This window comes from Macaca fascicularis, chromosome 12 (assembly GCF_037993035.2).
Source record: "Macaca fascicularis isolate 582-1 chromosome 12, T2T-MFA8v1.1".
In the NCBI taxonomy this organism is placed as follows: Eukaryota; Metazoa; Chordata; class Mammalia; order Primates; family Cercopithecidae; genus Macaca; species Macaca fascicularis.
In genome coordinates this window covers 97,625,893-97,644,298 of record NC_088386.1, presented here as the reverse complement: position 1 = coordinate 97,644,298, position 18,406 = coordinate 97,625,893, and the positions used below count along the sequence as shown (strand labels likewise).

The window sequence follows — 18,406 nt, the reverse complement described above, 5'->3', positions numbered from 1 at the left end:
CCTGACCCTTAACGTACTCACTCTGACATTGTGAGGATGAAGCCCTCCTGGATGCTGAGACATATACTGGGCCAGGTCTGTGTGCTAAATAAAACAGCAGAGAAAGAGAAGAGAGTGAATTCAGTGGTGCTTGGATAGTTTCCTAAAGCAGAACATTGACTTGACTGTCAGAAGGTATTACGAAGTACAGAATTTTAAGAAAAAGGTACAAAAGGAATATAACCAGGTTTTCTGAGAACCCACTGTTAAGGTCAAACACAGTGTGTCTTTCTAACTGGTGGCTCTTAGAACAAAGCCTGTTTCTCAGCACAGAGATGCTCATTTTAAATGACTGGCACTGAACACGACGACGCAGGAATTTTTCACTCTCCAAGTGTCCTTGGAGGCAAGTCAAGTACACATACCTTACAAGTTCTTTCTGCTTATTTAAATATTTTTTCTTCCAAAAATACAACATGAGTTATTCTTTAGCAAGCTTGCATACAATTTTTAAATATCTTGTGATTTTTACCTTTATTGTCAATGAAAAAAATGTTGGATTCTGCTCAGATAGTGATTAAAACTAGATTAAAAATAAGTGCAAAGGCTTTATTTAGGAGGTAAACTCAAGATCCTCATTTATTATTGCTGATGAGGGGAAAAAGGACAGCAAAAGTCATGGGTAAGGAAGCAGGACCAAAGACGGATGTGGGAACAATAAGGTTCTACTAATCACAATAATGAATATTTCCATGATACTTTCCACATTGTGTAATAAAAGTTTTATCATGCCATAAAATATTAACAGATTCATTATACAAGTACCAGGCTATTTTTCTCATGTGTTGTAAAATGCTCGAACAACTCACCATGTATTCAAAAACGAATGTCAGTGTCTCTTTGGTGTGGATTATGTCATGCAGAAGCACAATATTGGCATGTTTCAAACCCTTCAGGAGAGAAGCTAGAAAAATTCAACAAAATGTTAAATCCATCATTGATAATGAAAGTGCTGCTCTAAAGATATCAGGCAGTATATATTTTTTAAACATTTCACATCAAACATTCTGGCTATTTTACTGCTGGAAAACAATCTCTTGTTGCAAAAGAATATTTAAAATTACAAAGAACCTTCATTATTTCAAAAATGGCAAAACATTGCATTTACACAACTTATTGTTCCTACAGGCTACAGTAGTTGCAAAAAATATGTTTCCATTTACCTAATCAATTTCTTCAAAGCACTCAGATCACTAAATGCTCCCCTTTGGGAATCTCATCAACCTAGCTTCAGAGCTACAGGAGGAGAGGCCTGAGAGATAAAGTGCTTTGGACGAGTAGGAAATGGAGTGTTCTGCCTTCTAAAGCAGGATTTTGTGACACATGACCAGTCTCCAAAATTCTAACTCTCACAAGCGGTCAATAAGGCCGGTGGATATGATTGGTGGGAGACAGGGATAAGAGCATGGGGTAAAGAACTGTTGAAACATGATAGAGACTGGAGAGGATTTCCTAAAGGTAATGTTGCAAACCTCTGTGGAAAGGAGAAAATGTGAACTTGAAAAGAGGAGTCAGCCAAACTTGGGGAGCCCAGGGAGGTGAAAGTGGAGAAGGCTGAGGGCTTTCTCTCGCCTCTTCAGTAATAGGTTACTAAAGGCAGCCTTGAAGGGAAGAAGTCATCACAAAAGGCCAAGTGGTTGGGAGGGGTTTGAAAGTCTGTCTTTGAGCTTCCAGAGATAGGAAGACCTCTGGCTTCAGGAAAGCAGAGACTAGAAAAGGTACAATAAAGAGACCATGAGGCCTGGGCATGGTGGCTCACACCTGTGATCCCAGCACTCAGGGAGGCCGAGATGGGTGGATCACCTGAGGTCAGGAGTTTGAGACCAGCCTGGCCAACATGGTGAAACCCCGTCTCTACTAAAAATACAAAAACTAGCCGGGTATGGTGGGGCATGGTGGTGCACACCTGTAATCCCAGCCACTCAGGAAGCTGAGGCAAAAGAATGCTTGAACCTGGGAGGCGGAGGTTGCATTGAGCTAAGATTGCACCACTGCACTCCAGCCTGGGTGACAGACAAGACTCCATCTCAAAAAAAAAGATGATGAGGCTCACTTCAGGGCATCCCTGCATGAATAAATCCTGTCAAAGCTTAAAGGAAAGGAAAAGTAAAGGATAAAAACTCAAAGCAGCATTCTGTAGCCTATGCCTGCATATCATGAATCTCCTGCACCAACTCCCTCCCAGTGTAGAATTCCATAAGATTAGAAACAAACAACTGAAATACTCCCTTAAATTTAGGAACAAAATTATTTTCTTCAGTCATCAACCTATTTTAGTGAATCTGTCATTTTGCCCTCCTGACAGACCCTTTTGACCCTCCCTTCTAGTAGGGGCACTTCTATTTTCCCCTGGGGAAACAACCGTCTTCTTCCTCAGACCATGCTCATCTGGCAGGGCTGACCCTGCCTCTACCCAAGAGTGGGCATGTGACCCAGAGCTGACCAATCAGAGCACGGCACTCCCCTATGCCTAGTGATTGGTTCTGAGACAGGCACAAAACCCAAGTTTGGCAGAGCCCTGTTTTGCTGGTGCCATTAGAAAAGAAGTGCTTTCTTTTCTATTGTGAGAGCTAAACTTGTAAGATTTAGCTAGGAGTTGCTGGGGTCAGATTACCAACACCTGGTGACAGCATGCCTGGGAATAAAATGAAGGAACGGCAAACCAGTGTTGGGTAATGAGAGACATGGCTTCCTGGTGGTATTTCTTATGCCCTACCAGCCTGTAGTTATCAGATCTGGGAGCCAGTGAATTGCTCTCTTTACTTGTCAGTTTAAGCTGACTTACACCAAAGGAGCTCCATCACACCTGTTAACCCTATTTGCTGTAATGACTAATGCTCTAATTTTTACTTTTTGCCCCCAGAGTCCTTATGGGCTAAATTTATTATTTCACTTTTACAAATGTGTTGCTTTGTAAATGTAATAAACAACTTCTCAGGCATCTGTTTAATCTCCCTAGTCTCAGACTAAAGGCCACATGGGAATTGAGGGAGTGACTTTCCCCCTTTTTGAGATGCTGCCACACCACCTAGTACCACACTCAGCCAAGAGTAAGCACTTAATTTGTCAAACATATTTATTGAGTGTCTTAAGGAGAACTGTCTGTGGAGCCAGAAGCCCTAATATGAATCCTGGCCCTGTCACTTCCTATCTGAGTAAGCTCTGGAGAGTATCTCAACCCAAGTCTCAATTCATTCCTTAGGAAAAGAGACATCGTCTTTTCTGACTTACTTCATAGGGTTGCTATGAGGATGGAATCAGATACCATTTGTGGAACCTTGGTAAATGTAAAGCATTACAGAGGCAAATTAGAATTGGTATCCCTTCCCTCTTCTTGCCAGCTTCTTGCCCCTGCCTTTCACCTTGAACCCCACTAAACCTCTACTCTCAGTCTTAAAATCTTGTTTATGGTATGTTTCTGCTAGAGTCTTAAACACCTTCCATATTTTCTGACCATCAGTTGAGAATGCTTATACTTTATGTGTATTTTTATTTATAAATTATCTCATACATTTCTCTCTTTCCCCCACCCCTATGTTGCGAAGCATATAGCAAAATTAGATTTCAAAAGGATGTGGTAAAACTGAAATTGCTAAGAATATTGTTAAGATATTTTAATTTTATGATTAATATAATTTTAGTCTCACCTAACTATATTACTAAAACTCCAGATGCTTCTTTATAAATCATGATGGCATGTTTTGTTCATTATGATGGCCTCATGCTCTCATTTGCTAAAATGGTCAAGGAACAATACCTACTTGGGATGAGGCTTCCTGCTAACAATACTGGATATAAACTTCATGTCGTTTTCTTGATAATTCTAGTTTTTGTAGAAGTAGGAAATGTGTCTGTTTTGTATTTCTCTGTTGTTCACTTACATTGGAATTACTAGTTTTACCCACAACCCACAGTTTCTTTGCAGAAATCTTTTTAACCATTCATCCAACTTTTTATCACATACAGATCTATTGGCATTACCTTCCAGATTGTCCAGAACCCCTCCCTTCTTGCCATACCTTCTGCCAGCACCCTGGACCAAGCCACTATCATATGTTGGTTGAATTATTGCAAATGCCTCCCAACTGCCTGCTTCCCCGCTTCCTTCCTACGGCCACTTATTCACAGGACAGCCAGACACTGCTATCCTTCTCAAATGAGTTAGGGCATATGCCTCCTGGTTCCAAACCCTCCAGTGGCCTCTCAACTCATGCAGAGTAAATTCAAAGGACTTGTGATTTCCTGCCCACTGTGTTGGCTGTGCGCATTGTGACCTGTCATCTCCTCACACTCCCATCTTTGCTCACTTGGCTTTAGCCTCATTGGCCTCCTAGCTGTTCCTTAGACACACTTGCAAACACATTTCCACTCCGTGGTCTTACACTTCTCATTGTCTTTTCCTGTAACCCTCTCTTCTTACATCTCTGCCTTCATTCTTCCTCACTTTCTTCAGAGCCTCCGTTCAAATGATACACACAGGTACAGACTTCCTTGACCATTCTACATGAAAAAGCAGCCATCTACTCCATCCCATCTCAGCAGCCCTCCACACCATCCCACCTCTACCCCATCCTACCCTCTCTCTCTCTGGGCCCTGCTTTATTCTTTTCCATAGTGCCTGTCACCACCATCTGACATATTATATATAAATATTTGCTTATTGTCTGTCTCCACAATTGAGAATATAAACTCCATTGAGAGCGGGCACTTTTGTTTTTTTGTTTATTGCTATATACCCAGTGCCTAAAACAATGTCTGGCACTCAATAAATATTTATCTTTAAATTAGTGGTCACTAATTACCTAATATCCTTTCTATACCTCTAGTTGGTTGGCAAAGGGTGTTTCTGTTGAAGATGCTTTTATTCCCCCTTTCTTTTAGTTGTCTCCCTCATTAGATTATAAATATTGTAGGCTTTATGGCCATGCCTATTACTGCTTTTCTAGTGCCCTAGAACTACTGAAATCGTTATATGAAAACTGAATTTTGCTGAATAATGAATAGGGAATTCAGATGAAAGAGCAGATGATGTTTAAAGCATTTATCTCACAGTATTGTTTATCATTTTGGTCCATCCACCAGAGGGATCTGAAATGCCTACAGCCTCAGATGTGTGGGTCTTAAACCCAGGAAGAAAAGGTCTTTCTTTCTTCTAATTTTAAGGACATTTTATAAACTGCACAGCAGGATGTGATATCTGTCCTGCAGACTAAACAGTTGAGGGACACAAAAATCAACTGAGAAGGGCAAAGATCCTAAAATTAGCATTCTGAGTCTCATAAAATAGTGTTTTTTATTATTCATGTATCCTATGTATACTTATTTTTGTTTTTCTTCAAATAAATGACACAAAAGTAAATAGGGATATCTTTAAGTCTCCAGAAGAAAGCTGATTCTCCAAAGTCCTAGGATGTGGCTCTATATAATGAAGGCCTGGTAGTCAAAGTCGTCTTTAGGCTGTAAACTCATTGAGGGCATGGATTGAACTTGCCCTTGTCTTTGCATCTCCAGCACTAGCACAGGCCTGGCATGTGGTGCTCAATAAATGCTCATGAATTAATGAAAGTCAGGCCAACTGTAATGAGTTTATGAGGAATCATATAATGAGTCAAGGATGGAGTCCTCCCCAACCTTCATTGGACATTGAATTAAAAAGTGTTTCTAGTCCCTGTTGTTACATTTCCTCTGAACTGAGAATCACAAATCAATGAGTCAAGTTATGCATTCCAAGAAAAGAAATAATTGAAATAATTTTAGATAAATGTTAGAGAAATAGTAAGACAAGTGTCAGATAAGTAGTTGTCTTGGTATTTTTGGAATTGTAATGCTGATCACATACCATTATCCTGGCATTGTTTTGTTTTATAAAGATGTAACTATGCACAGTGGATTTGCTATATTTGTGATGTGATTTGATTGTGTTCAATGGTAGACTTTCTGTCAACCAGGCATACCCTAGACTATTTGTGGTCATTGGCAGTTCAGAGGTTCTAATCAGCCTCCTCCCCTGCCTCATTGTATGACCTTAGAGAGGACCTTTAGCCTATTTTTGGCTCAGTTTTCTCATATATGGATTGGGAATCATTACTTTGTAATGTTTTTCTACTAGAGAATGATCTTAAAAGATTCTTAGCTGAGCTGTTTCTAATTTAAACACTGCAATTACCAGCACTGTAGAATCAATGATAGAATCAGAATTGATGAATATACAACATGATATGTTATTTTATTTAAAATATTTCTTCTGGACACACAAGTGGCCAACAAACATATGAAAAAATTGCTCAACATTACGAATCATCGGAGAAATGCAAATCAAAACCTCAATGAGATACCATCTCACACCAGTCAAAAAGGCTATTATTTAAAAGTAAAAAATTAATGGATGTTGGTAAACTTGAGAAGAAAAGGGAATGCTTACACACTGTGGGTGGGAATGTTAATTAGTTCAGCTACTGTGGAAAACAGTTTAGAAATTTCTCAGAGTGAGGCAGGGCAGGCGAGCCCCAAAACTGGGGCTTAGCCTGGGAGGGTTCTTAGCTTCACCCAGGAAAGAATTCAAGGGTGAGCCTGCAGTGTTAGACAGCAGCTTTTATTGAAGCAGCAGTGTTCAGCAGCAGTGGGTGTACTGCTCCTTGCAGAGCAAGGCTACTGTATAGGCAGTGTGCCCAGAGTAGCAGCTCAGAGGTAGCTCTACAGTTACATTTATACCCAATTTTAATTATATGCAAATTAAGGGGCAGTTTATGCAGAAAGTTTTAGGAAAAGAGTGGTAATTCCAGGTTGTCAGGTTGTTGCCATGGGAAAGGGTGGTAACTTTCAGGTGTTGCAATGGCAATGGTAAACTGACATGGCACACTGGTGGGTGTGTCTTCTGGAAAGCTGTCTCCACCCAGGCCCTGTTCCGGCTAGTCCTAAATTTGGTTCAGTGTTCAAGCCCCACCTCTGGAGTCGAGTCCCACCTCCTGCCTCAAAAAAACCAAAAACAGAATTACCATTTGACCCAGCAATTCCATTCCTGGGTATATACCCAAAAGAAAATAAATTGTTCTGTCAAAAAGACACCTAGACTTGTATGTTCGTCACAGCACTCTTCACAATAGCAAAGACATGGACTCAACCTCGGTGCCCAGCAATGGTGGATTGGATAAAGAAAATCGGTACACTGGCATCATAAAATACTATGCAGTCACACACACACACAAAGAACAAAATCGTGTCCTTAGCAGCAACATAGATGCAGATGGAGGCCATTATCCTAAGTGAATTAACGCAGGAACAGAAAACCAAATTCCACATGTTCTCACTTACAAGTGGAAGCTAATAAGTGGGGGTATTGGTTACACCCAGACATAAGATGAGAATAATAGACACTGCACCAGGGACTCCAAAAGGGGAGAGGAAGGGAGGGGGACACAGGTTGAAAAATGACCTATCAGGTACTATATTCACTATTTGGGTGACAGGATACCTCAGCATCATGCAATATACTCATGCAATAAACCTGGACATGTACCCCTTGAATCTAAAATTAAAGATTAAAAAAATACTTCTTCTGCATTTTCCTTAATGTTTATACAAAATGTATCATGAAAAACAGATTTCTATTTTTATATTTACTGTTGCTAAACAAATACTTTAGTTAAGCATTTCCAAATTCATCATAATAAAGTAGAAAGGATTTTAAATAGAATAGATACGGATTCTAACAACTCTGATTACTATCTCTGTGACCTCAGACAAGTTACCTAACCTCTCTGCGGCTGGAATTTCTTTTCTCCAAAACAAAAATAGCACATTTTACTTCCTAGGGTTAGTATAAAGGTTTTTAAAAAATATATTATGTAGGGGGAAAGGGACATTATGTTATGTGCCTGGTCCTCAAAAAAGATTAGTTATACGACTCCTTCCTAAGAAAATTGCTATTAGCAGGCTGAAAGTCCTCAGTTTAAACCAAAAGTTGACCACTTGAACAAAAATATTTAAAACAATGCACATTATTAAGATATTGCTATAAAGTTCATAAAACTAAGAAATGTTATACTATGTAAAAACATAACACATTAACCTATTCAAATGAAAGTATTTTCTCCTAGTTGTAAAAATAAACACTTAAAATACAATTCTAGAGTCAATTGTGAGAGATTTCTAAGGTACTATGAAGGCCTCTGCTTTTCTTAATTAGCAAAGGAATGAGAGTGGTAGGGAACACATCTATTTTGTGTATTGCTGCGTATCTAGCAGTTCAGCAGAGTGCCTGGTCATAGTAGGTGCTAAATGAATATTTCTAGAGTGGGTGTATAGAAAGCACACAAATTTTTGAATCAGAGAGATTTGGTTTGAATCACTGCCATATAGTGGAATAATATTAATAATATCTACCTCTAAGGGTTATTAAGAGGATTGAAATAAGTATGAAAAGCACCTGACACATGTATTAAGATATATTTCCCTTGGGAGGCTGAGACAGGTGGATCACCTGAGGTCAGGAGTTCAAGACCAGCCTGGCCAACATGGTGAAACCCCGTTTCTACTAAAAATACAAAATTAGCCCGGTGCGGTGGTGTATGCCTGTGATCCCAGCTACTCGGGAGGCTGAGGCAGGAGAATTGCTTGAATCCCGAAGGCAGAGGTTGCAGTGAGCCGAGATCGTGCCACTGCACTCCAGCCTGGGCAACAAGAGCAAAACTTCATCTAAAAAAAAAAAACAAAAAAAACAAAAAACATATATTTCCCTTAGTGCTGTTCATACTTTTGCTAGTTTCATAATATCACATGTTAAGGTCAAATGAAAATAGTACTCCAAATGACCAGACTAGTAAATTGCCACATGTATTCTACCTGTATAGAAAGAGACCATATATGTAGTAAAATCATACTTAATAAATCTTTGGCTGCTATAGCATCAGGGCAGCCAAATTGTTCAGGAAAAGCAATTCCTGCTTCAAGGCTGTTTAAAGAAGGCTGCATTACTTGTTCAGTTTTCCTGCACGTGCCTTTCGGTTGCCTTTTTAGTTAGTGACCCTGGATTTTAGCTAATGAACTCCAGCTGTTCTTATTTTGCCTTCCAGCCCTTCTCATTTAACCTCCTGTCTCCCTGGTCTCACATCCTTAAAGTTCTTACAGGAAAAATGGGACAGTGCCAAAGTTTCCAAATGAAGCCTCATATCTTCTTGAGGGGAGAGGGCTCTTTTAACAAGGGCTCCAAGCTTTTATAGTGGTGTAAAAAGAAACATTCATTGTTGGAAATTGGATTCCTAACAACCTCCAATGTGTCAGAAATCCTCTTGTGGTTTTTAATATTACACAAGCAAAGCATTCGGTAAGGTAAGTCCATAAAACAAACCAAGAAAGTCCACAGTTGACTACTAAATGTAATTGTAAACACCTGTGATGGAGAGGCAATTCCTCCGTAAATATGCAATGAAAGAAACATTTAGCATACAGAACAAAACGGATCCAGCTTTTCTGAACCATGCTGAGAACCATCTGTTAGCAAACCTGGCAAAAGGTTTCACTGTTACAGTTAAATGTCAACCTGAAAAACTTGGCTGTGGGCAATATCTAAGCAAAGCCAATCTTCAGCAATTGACAAACTCAAGCTCACAAAGGAGACCTTCCTCTTATGCAGGTGACCTGGGAATTTCTATTACGTTCACAAATACTCTTTAACCTACCCATACATCTCTTTCCAAATCTGATCATCCTTTCATGGAGACCATTAATAAGTACATTAGTTAATGCAGTTTCCATTACATTAAACATTTAAAACCATGCCTTCTCCCAGAATGCACCTGATCCTACCAGGATGAATCTCTGGCTAAACCAATAGCCCATTTGGCCCTCCAATTAAATTCAAAATGATGTATTTCCCAGGGGCTCTGAAAGACTTTTGAAAAGGATATCAAATTCAGTTATAAACTCATTTTCCAAATTGCTTTTTCCATGCCTGTTTGCATAACCCATCCTTACAAGCTCATTTCAAAATCTACTGACTCCATCAGTCACACTGAGACTAACTTGTTCTCTAAAATCTTAGTTTATGTCTTTTATACACTTGTGACTTGAATCATGTGCTCCGTTAAGACTACAAATGACAGAACGAAGATATGGGTTTCTCTTCTCATCCTTCACAGCATCCAGCAGCATAATCTGCATATAGCATGTGCTTAGTAAAGAACAGAAAATAAGTAGTTAAAAGTGGGAGAAAATAAGGCCAGGGAAGTGCCATTTCTCTGGGATTTTGCTGAAATGCACAGCAATCCTATCATCATCTTATTTCAAATGGCTCATGCAATAAAGGTTGATAAATTATATTTTTAATGATTCATTTCACTATGTTGGCTTTATATTTTATATTATAAAGTATTAGTTATCTTGATGGTAAATAAGACATTACCCAGGAAAAGAAGAATGGAATAATAATGGTCAACATTTGTTGAACTCTGAAAAATGGACTCTGTGATAAATGCTTTATATACATATTCTTGTTGAATCCTCATAACAACTCCATGAAATAGGTACTATTATTATCCTCTTTCTGCAATAAACTGAGTCATAAATAGTTAAAGTAATCTACCCAACATCATACCACTAGTGATTGGTGGACCTATGCTTCAAACCCAAGTCCATTTGACACCAGGTTCCTCACCGATTTGCTATACTGCCCAGGGCACAGACAAAATACAGGCAGAACACTAAAAATGCATACCTTCTGGAAAATCTCCAGGTGCCAGCTAACAACATGTTATGTTCAGGCAAATTTCCCAGTAAGAATTTGTGTGATTATATATTTTCTCTTTTATAGGAATTTTCTGAGGTTATATAGGTATAGCCTTAGCACCTAGCATGAGGCCAAACACATGGAAAGTATTAGTAATTGCTCAGTGAATTCATAGTTTCGGTCAAGTGATATAATAGTTTTAAATCTCAATTTCCTCAAAATTAAGCAATAAAATAGCAGTGTAAATGCTCTTGAAAAACTTGTATGAAAAATAAAAATGTAATTATAGTATTCCAGAAGAATCAAAACTAGATGCTGAATGGATCAATGCAATAAATTTTTTACCAAATCAAGGAGTCAAAACAGATCTGTTGGGTCCATTTCTGCTGTTCTTACCTTCTCGGATAGCTGTAAATGGGACTCCTTCTTCTGCATTCATGCTGATGACTTTTAAAGCCACTAGTTGTCCATTTATTCTAGAAAAGAGGGATTGAGGGGCACACACTTATTGAGGTGGTTCTAAGCAGCAATTTATACCAAAGATCAAACAAAAGCAGTTTCACTTCAAAACATATTGTAGCATATAAATCTATAATTTTCTCAAAATAAAAAGTTTAGCATATATCAATACATATATAACATATATATTCCAAAGCATTTTCCCTCTTTACTAAAGTGATACATATATGTCCATTATAGAAAATTTGGAGCTTATTATTTTTCATCTGACTTATTGTAGTGTTTTGTTTTTTGTTTGTTTGTTTGTTTTTGAGACAGAGTCTTGCTCTGTTGCCCAGGCTGAAGTGCAGTGGCATGATCTCGGCTCACTGCAACCTCCACCTCCCGGGTTCAAGCAATTCTCCTGCCTCAGCCTCCCAAGTAGCTGGGATTACAGCCACCATGCCTGGCTAATTTTTGTATTTTTAGCAGAGATGGGGTTTCGCCATGTTGGCCAGGCTGGTCTCAAACTCCTGACCTCAGGTGATCCGCCCACCTCAGGCTCCCAAAGAGCTGGGATTACAGGCACGAGTCACCATGCCCAGCCTTGTAGTGGTCTTCTGACAGTTTCCCTGCTGAGACACTTGCACTCCCACTATTTATTCTCAGCTGAGTAGTTGGAGGCATGCTTTTAAAATGACCATCAGGACAAGTCACTTTTCTGTTCAAAAACCACCATATCTCCATGCATTACTCAGAATAAAAGCCAAATTCTTACAGCGGGCTTCTAGGTGCTACCTGATCTTCCCAGGTCACACCACTAGCTCTCTCTCTCTCTTCATTTCCTCCTACTGTCCCTTCATTTGTCATTTTATTCATTTCTCAGCTAAGTGCCTAGAATAGAGAAGATTTTAATGCAGGTATAAATCCATTGTTTTTAATACAGTGGGATTAAAATCATATTGTTAGTAACCTTTTTTCCTCCATGTAACTTTTCTCTTATAGTTAATTCTTGTATGATCCAATATTTAATAATGATTTAACATTTAATCATATAAATATACTATACCGTATTTAGCCAATTTCAAAAGCCTTTTCGTTGTTTCTAGCTTTGGGCTATTACAAAAATACTGTGATGATCATACTTGTTGACAAATCTTTTCAGAAAACCCCAGTTATTTCCTTAAAGTGGTGGCAGCATTGCTGATTCAAAGGGTACGCAATGCACGTGTTTTTATTGATTTGCACTCGTGTTCCCAAACTGTCCCATGGAGTAATGGTACACTAACTGGTCATGAGAATGGCCATTCTCCTATTCCCTCACCAACATGGGGCAGGTTTTGTTTTGGGGGCTTTTGGACTTTACTTTTTAGAACAGTCTTAGATTTATAGAAAAATTGAGAATGCAGTACAGAAAGTTCCCACATATCTCCCATCTAGTTTCCTCTATTGTTAATATCTTACATTAATATGATGTTTGTTATAATTAATGAACAAATATTGGCACATTATTACTAACTAAAGTCCATAGTTTATTAGGATTTCTTTAGTTTTTACCTAATGTCTTTTTTGTTTTTGGTCCAGGATCTCATTCAGGATTACATTTAGCTGTCCTGTCTCCTTAGGCTCCTCTTGACTGTGACAGTTTCCCAGATTTTCTTTGTTTCTGATGACCTTGAGAGTTTTGAGGAGTACTAGTTAAGTATTGGGTAGGATACCCATCTCTTGGAACTTTTCTGATATTTCTCTTATGATTAGACTGGGTTATGGGTTTGGGGGAGGTAAAGTACCATTTTTATCACATCATATTAAGAGTGCATACCATCAGCCAGGCGTGGTGGCTCACGCCTGTAATCCTAACACTTTGGGGGGCTGAGGTGGGTGGATCGCCTGAGCTCAGGAGTTTAAGACCAGCCTGGGCAACATGGTGAAACCCCGTCTCTACTAAAATACAAAAAACTAGCCAGGTGTGGTGGCATGCGCCTGTAATCCCAGCTACTCAGGAGGCTGAGAGAGGAGAATCACTTGAACCTGGGAGGTGGAGGTTGCAGTGAGCTGAGATCACACCACTGCACTCCAGTCTAGGCAACAGAGCAAGACTCCATCTGGAAAAAAAAAAGTGCATACCATCATCATGATTTATGACTTTTGATGTTGACCTTAATCACCTGTCTGAGACAGTGTTGGTCAGGTTTCTCTACTATAAAGTTACTCTTTCTCTCCCTTTTTCATACTGTACTTTTAGAGAAATGCCACTATGAATGACCCACACTTAAGGAGTGGAGAGTTTTGCTGTACCTCTTTGAAGGTATATTATCTACATAAATTATTTGTATTTATTTGGCATGAAAGATTTGTTTCTTCTCTCCCATTTGTTAATGTATTGAATAATTTATTTATATCAGTATGAACTCATAGATATTTATTTTATACTTTGGGTTATAATTTAACACCACTTTTTTTGGTTGCTCAAATTTTTGCAGCTTTGTCCTTTGGAAGCTCTTTCAGTTGGCTCCTGTGTCCCTCTGAGATAGCCCTATCATGTGGGTTTGCTTTTTGCTTTCATCTTCATTTTTTTGGCCTATTTGAAAGGTAAAAAGGTTTATCACATTTCAATTTACATTTCCTTAACCATATGTGAAACTGACTTTTCATACGTTTATGGATCTTTTCTGTTTTTCTTGTGATTTGCTGATTTGCCCACCTTTTTATTGAACTATTTTGCACATACTTTTCCCCAGTTTCTTTTGTTTGCCTTATCATGTCTTTTAAATTTTGTTTAAAAGTTTTATGATGTATTTTCCTCAGAACATGGTTCCGTGAAATTCTCCCCTAAACCTTGCAAAAAGTTTTTTGGCAAGTATGTTTATAAGAGAAAATGCTTTATACCTTTTTTTTTTTTTTTTTTTTTGAGACAGAGTGTCACTCTCGCCCAGGTTCGTGTGCAGTGGTGTCGATCTCAGCTCACCGCAACTTCCGCCTGCAAAGTTCAAGTGATTCTCCTGCCTCAGCCTCCTGAGTAGCTGGGACTACAGTTTTATAAATAAGGTAACAGTTGAATCGGGAATCTGACGGAGGGGAGGAGTCAGCTGTGTGCATGAACAGTGGAAGGCAGCTCCAGGCAGAGGGAGCAGCAAGTTAAAAGTCCTTGACTGAGGCAGGAGCAGTCCTGGCATTGGAGCAGGAGAAGCGAAGGAGAGATGAGGACAGAGAGCAGCTGAGTGTGTGCTGGGGAATGGAGGGTAGGGATTGTATAGGGTCTTGTAAATGACCATTCCAGGGACTGTTTTGTATTAGATATTTACAGGATATTTGTATTAGAAAATCTAATAGAGCAAAGATGTCAATAATTCTCTAATTTAGAGTTTTGATATATTCTAAAAATAGTCTAAAGCAACAATAATTAAAATCAAGGCTGGGTGCGGTGACTTATGCCTGTAATCCCAGCACTTTGGGAGGCTGAGGTGGGCGGATCACTAGGTCAGGAGATTGAGACCATCCTGGCTAACACGGTAAAACCCCGCCTCTACTAAAAAACTACAAAAAATTAGCCGGGCGTGGTGGCGGGCACCTGTAGTCCCTAGTCCCAGCTACTAGGGAGGCTGAGTCAGGAGAATGGCGTGAACCTGCGAGGCAGAGCTTGCAGTGGAGCTTGCAGTGAGCCGAGACGGCGCCACTGCACTCCAGCCTGGGCAACAAAGCGAGACTCCATCTCAAAAAAAAAAAAGGCAGCACAAATATAAGAAAAGATAGATTAAGGAAACATGATTTTTTAAAAAGATTAGAACAGAAACAATTTCAAGTAGTCATGAGATCTAATATGTAATCACGGCAGCATTTCAAACCATCAGAGAAAAGAAAATCTAGTAAATGGAGCTGGGATGATTGTGAATATACAATATAAATTCCCAATATATAAAAGAGTTAAATGAAAAAGAAAACATACAGTAACTAGAAGAAAAGATGAGTGAATTCTGTGTAAACTTTGGGCTAGAAAGGTCTGTTTGTGTGGGACAAAGTCAGAACTCAGAAGGGAAGATCAGAAGTGTTCATGGTACCCATGTATCCAAGTATGTTCCAGGGTGCCCCAGATCTGAGCCATCTTGAAACAGTTACCATGGCCAAACTGATATGAGGAACCTTAGAATAAAATCAAATGTGGTCTTTTATTGCAGATATTCTCAGCATTAAAAAAAGTTAATATACACCATGACTAAAACAGATTAAGAAAGTATAAAGGGCCAGGGCAGGAGAATCGCTTGAACCCAGGAGGTGGAGGTTGCAGTGATCTGAGATCGTGCCACTGCACTCCCTGAGTGACAGAGTGAGATTCCATTTCAAAATAAATAAATAGATAAATAATAAAATAAAATAAAATTGTATGTCCCCTACAATCTTGTTTTAACAAGTAAAAATAATAATAACAGCATAAATACTAAGATAAATAATGAATATTTAGTCTCGTAGTAGTTATATAAAATTTTTCTTTTTTCTTTTTTTTGTTTTTGGCCAGTTAAATGAAGCAGTGGGAGTGGAGAAGGAACAAAGAAATCTGTAGCTGGTTGTGATCAAGTAGTAAATACCACTGCACTTGGATCAGCTATATTTTTAAAATTAATATTTAACCACTATTGAGCCATTATTTTTATCTATTGGAGTAACATAAAGAAAAAACGACCTTCCAACTTTCCCACCTTGACTAAAAGACAAGGGAATTCATGGATCTTTTATATATATTTAACAAAGTTTGTTGTTTACCAAAATTAGTACTTAGCTTTTGGATAAGCAGTATTTTTATTCTCCAGACATTTTGTATATTTTGCAAGTATAAAAAATCTAGGATTCATCATCTTTTGCATGTACCATAATTTGCAGAAACCAACTCCAATTTCTTCTATAAAGGCCAGGTGGAGGAATGAAGCAGCAAACTCCAGGTTGCCATTACAAACCTCTGTCATTGTGATTTAGGGAGGGATATAAAAAACCTGTTAGAGACGCTTTACCAACTGTGCCTCCCACCGGCCTGAAGAGTGGTAATTGTTCTTTGGGTCAGTAGTAGAGAATGTCTATTTTCTTTGAATTCTCTGAATTGAATGCAAGAAGGGAAAGGCTGATAAACATTTAAGTGGGCTGATTTTTATTAGGGCAGGGCAGGTTTGTTTTTCTTTCAAGGCTGTTTAAGTCATCATGTCTCTCTCCCTGTCGGCCATGGTGTCTTGCCCAGGTCCTGAGTGCTATGAACCTCTATGATGTCTCACCTGGCTTTATAATGTGAATTAAGGGGGCAGGACCCTTATCTCTAAAGTGTATCCCAGCTATGTGTCACTCACCTGCTAATCCCCTTGTAAACTGTAGCATAAGAGCCTTCACCCAGCTTCTCCAAGTTCAAGTAAGATGAGGCTGCTCCAAAAGGGAGGCTCTTCCTCTGCTTTAGGGGAATGGGGAAAAGGAGTGAGTGAAAGGGAAGAGAGAAAGAGCACTTTTTTTTAGTGTTGACTTTTTTCTCCAGGGAAATTAGACAGCATTTCCAGAGCAGACTTGGGAAGGCTCGCTCAGTAATTGCCCTGGACATAAGGGCCGGCCTCCCTAGACAAGCACACATTAAATTCTTCTTGATCAACATCAGCTGCTCACTCACCCACTGAAAACTCTGCCTCAGATCCTCTTCCTGAAAAGAATCACTGTTACTCCGTGGCCTTTTACTCTTGAACTTCTGGGCACGGACATCCTGACGTCCCCTGGGGTGAAATGAAGTCATGGAACATGATGCTTCTTTTAGGTCTGTTAGCTAGAGAAAAAAGAAAGAGCAGAAATATAATTTATGCAAAGTAAAGATTCAGTGCCTGGTAAAACAATTTTTTCTTTATTTGCCTCATTTTCACTCTTCACATGTTTTCTAAGCTTCCTGTACCCCCAAAAGGCACTTTTCTTGAAAAATCCCCGAAAAAGACCACAATGGTATCAACTCCTGAAATACTACATTCTTTCTTCACCTAAAAATATGTCTTTAACATTTAGGTTAACCTAAATCTCTTTGATGGATGTTTTCCAACTTTTTTCTGTTTAACTCTGGCTTTTTTTTTTTTCCTGTCCACTTAATTTATTGCTGTGGGGGAATAATCTACTACTGCATTGCTAATAATCATGAACTAATTACTAAAGTTTCGAATCCATAGCATATCAACTAATACTGCAGCTTGCCTTTTAAATCTCAGCTCTGTAATTTAGGACCTTAGAGATTTCGAGAGAACTACTTCAAGCCAAGTGAGTTTCGTGCAACCCAAAGCCAAGGATTATTTTTCCCTTTTGGTTTACAAGAAATTCTCCAAATTTGATAACTACAGCCATAAATTTTCTGTGACTTTAATAGAATTTTCATTTTATTGGTTTAGACCTACCGCAGAAGAATCAGACCCTGCTACAAAAAGGGAGTGTCTGAACTCCTTGGTTTATCAATAGAGAAAGATGCTCTCCTCCTGGGATACAAATACCTTGAACGCAGCCTCCATGGTCTCAGGCTGACTCCTCCGACAGCTGTGTGCCTCGCCTCCCTCTGAACAACGATAGCAGCTGCATCCAGGCTGTACAGTCTTTGCACACAGCTCTTGACCCATAATCTTCTAGGTTCAAGGAGAAAACCCGCACTTGAACCTTTCCCCCACTGCCTCTCCTATCCTTGTTCTCTCCCTTTTTGCCAGAGGTCAGCAGTGTGGAGCTTTCATATGACTCACATGATGACTCTGCCTGGAGCAGCCTCACAACTTCAGCAGTTTTTCCTTATCAGTGCAAGAAACTCCACATCAGACAGGGATTGCTTGCATTCAGATGTGCACAACTGAAAACGAGGCAGCTGCTATTGAATAGAATAAAATTTGGCACAGTTAAGGTTCTTGTTCTGGCCACAAGTTAGTGCTATTGGTATACATAGTTTTTAGGGATTGACATTGCTCATCAATGTAATGATATTTATATGATATCATTGATAGTGATATTGATATTAGGTTTTCCTGGTGCTAAAGTGGACATGTTGAAGACTATTTTTCTCCCTGCCTTTTATCTGAAAGCATTTTGGTTTTCAGACTTTAAAACAAATTTTCTACGTAGCTAACTTTTAGTAGTCATAGAAACCACAGAATCATAAGACAGGAAAAAAGTTGAAGATATCTACTCTATCTCTTTGCCTTCAAACAACAGTGTATCCAATAG

General features: G+C 39.0%; 1 protein-coding gene across 2 annotated transcripts in view; it reads right to left on the bottom strand.

Annotated features, from left to right (window-relative positions):
* The window catches only part of CDK15 (cyclin dependent kinase 15), a 91,818-nt gene extending 73,922 nt beyond the window's left edge, over positions 1-17,896 (bottom strand). Inside the window, exons 1-6 of one of the 2 annotated variants that reach the window (XM_005573940.5) lie at positions 17,692-17,896; positions 16,839-16,988; positions 16,531-16,628; positions 11,159-11,238; positions 849-943; positions 22-84 (exon numbers count right to left, since the gene is read on the bottom strand). In XM_005573940.5, the coding sequence (XP_005573997.3) occupies positions 22-84; positions 849-943; positions 11,159-11,238; positions 16,531-16,628; positions 16,839-16,988; positions 17,692-17,814 (609 nt within the window). In that variant the 5' untranslated portion in view covers positions 17,815-17,896. The remainder of the gene's footprint in view (positions 1-21; positions 85-848; positions 944-11,158; positions 11,239-16,530; positions 16,629-16,838; positions 16,989-17,691) is intronic. The other variant, XM_005573941.5, reaches the window with a different exon arrangement.
* Between the last annotated feature and the right edge of the window lie 510 nt (positions 17,897-18,406).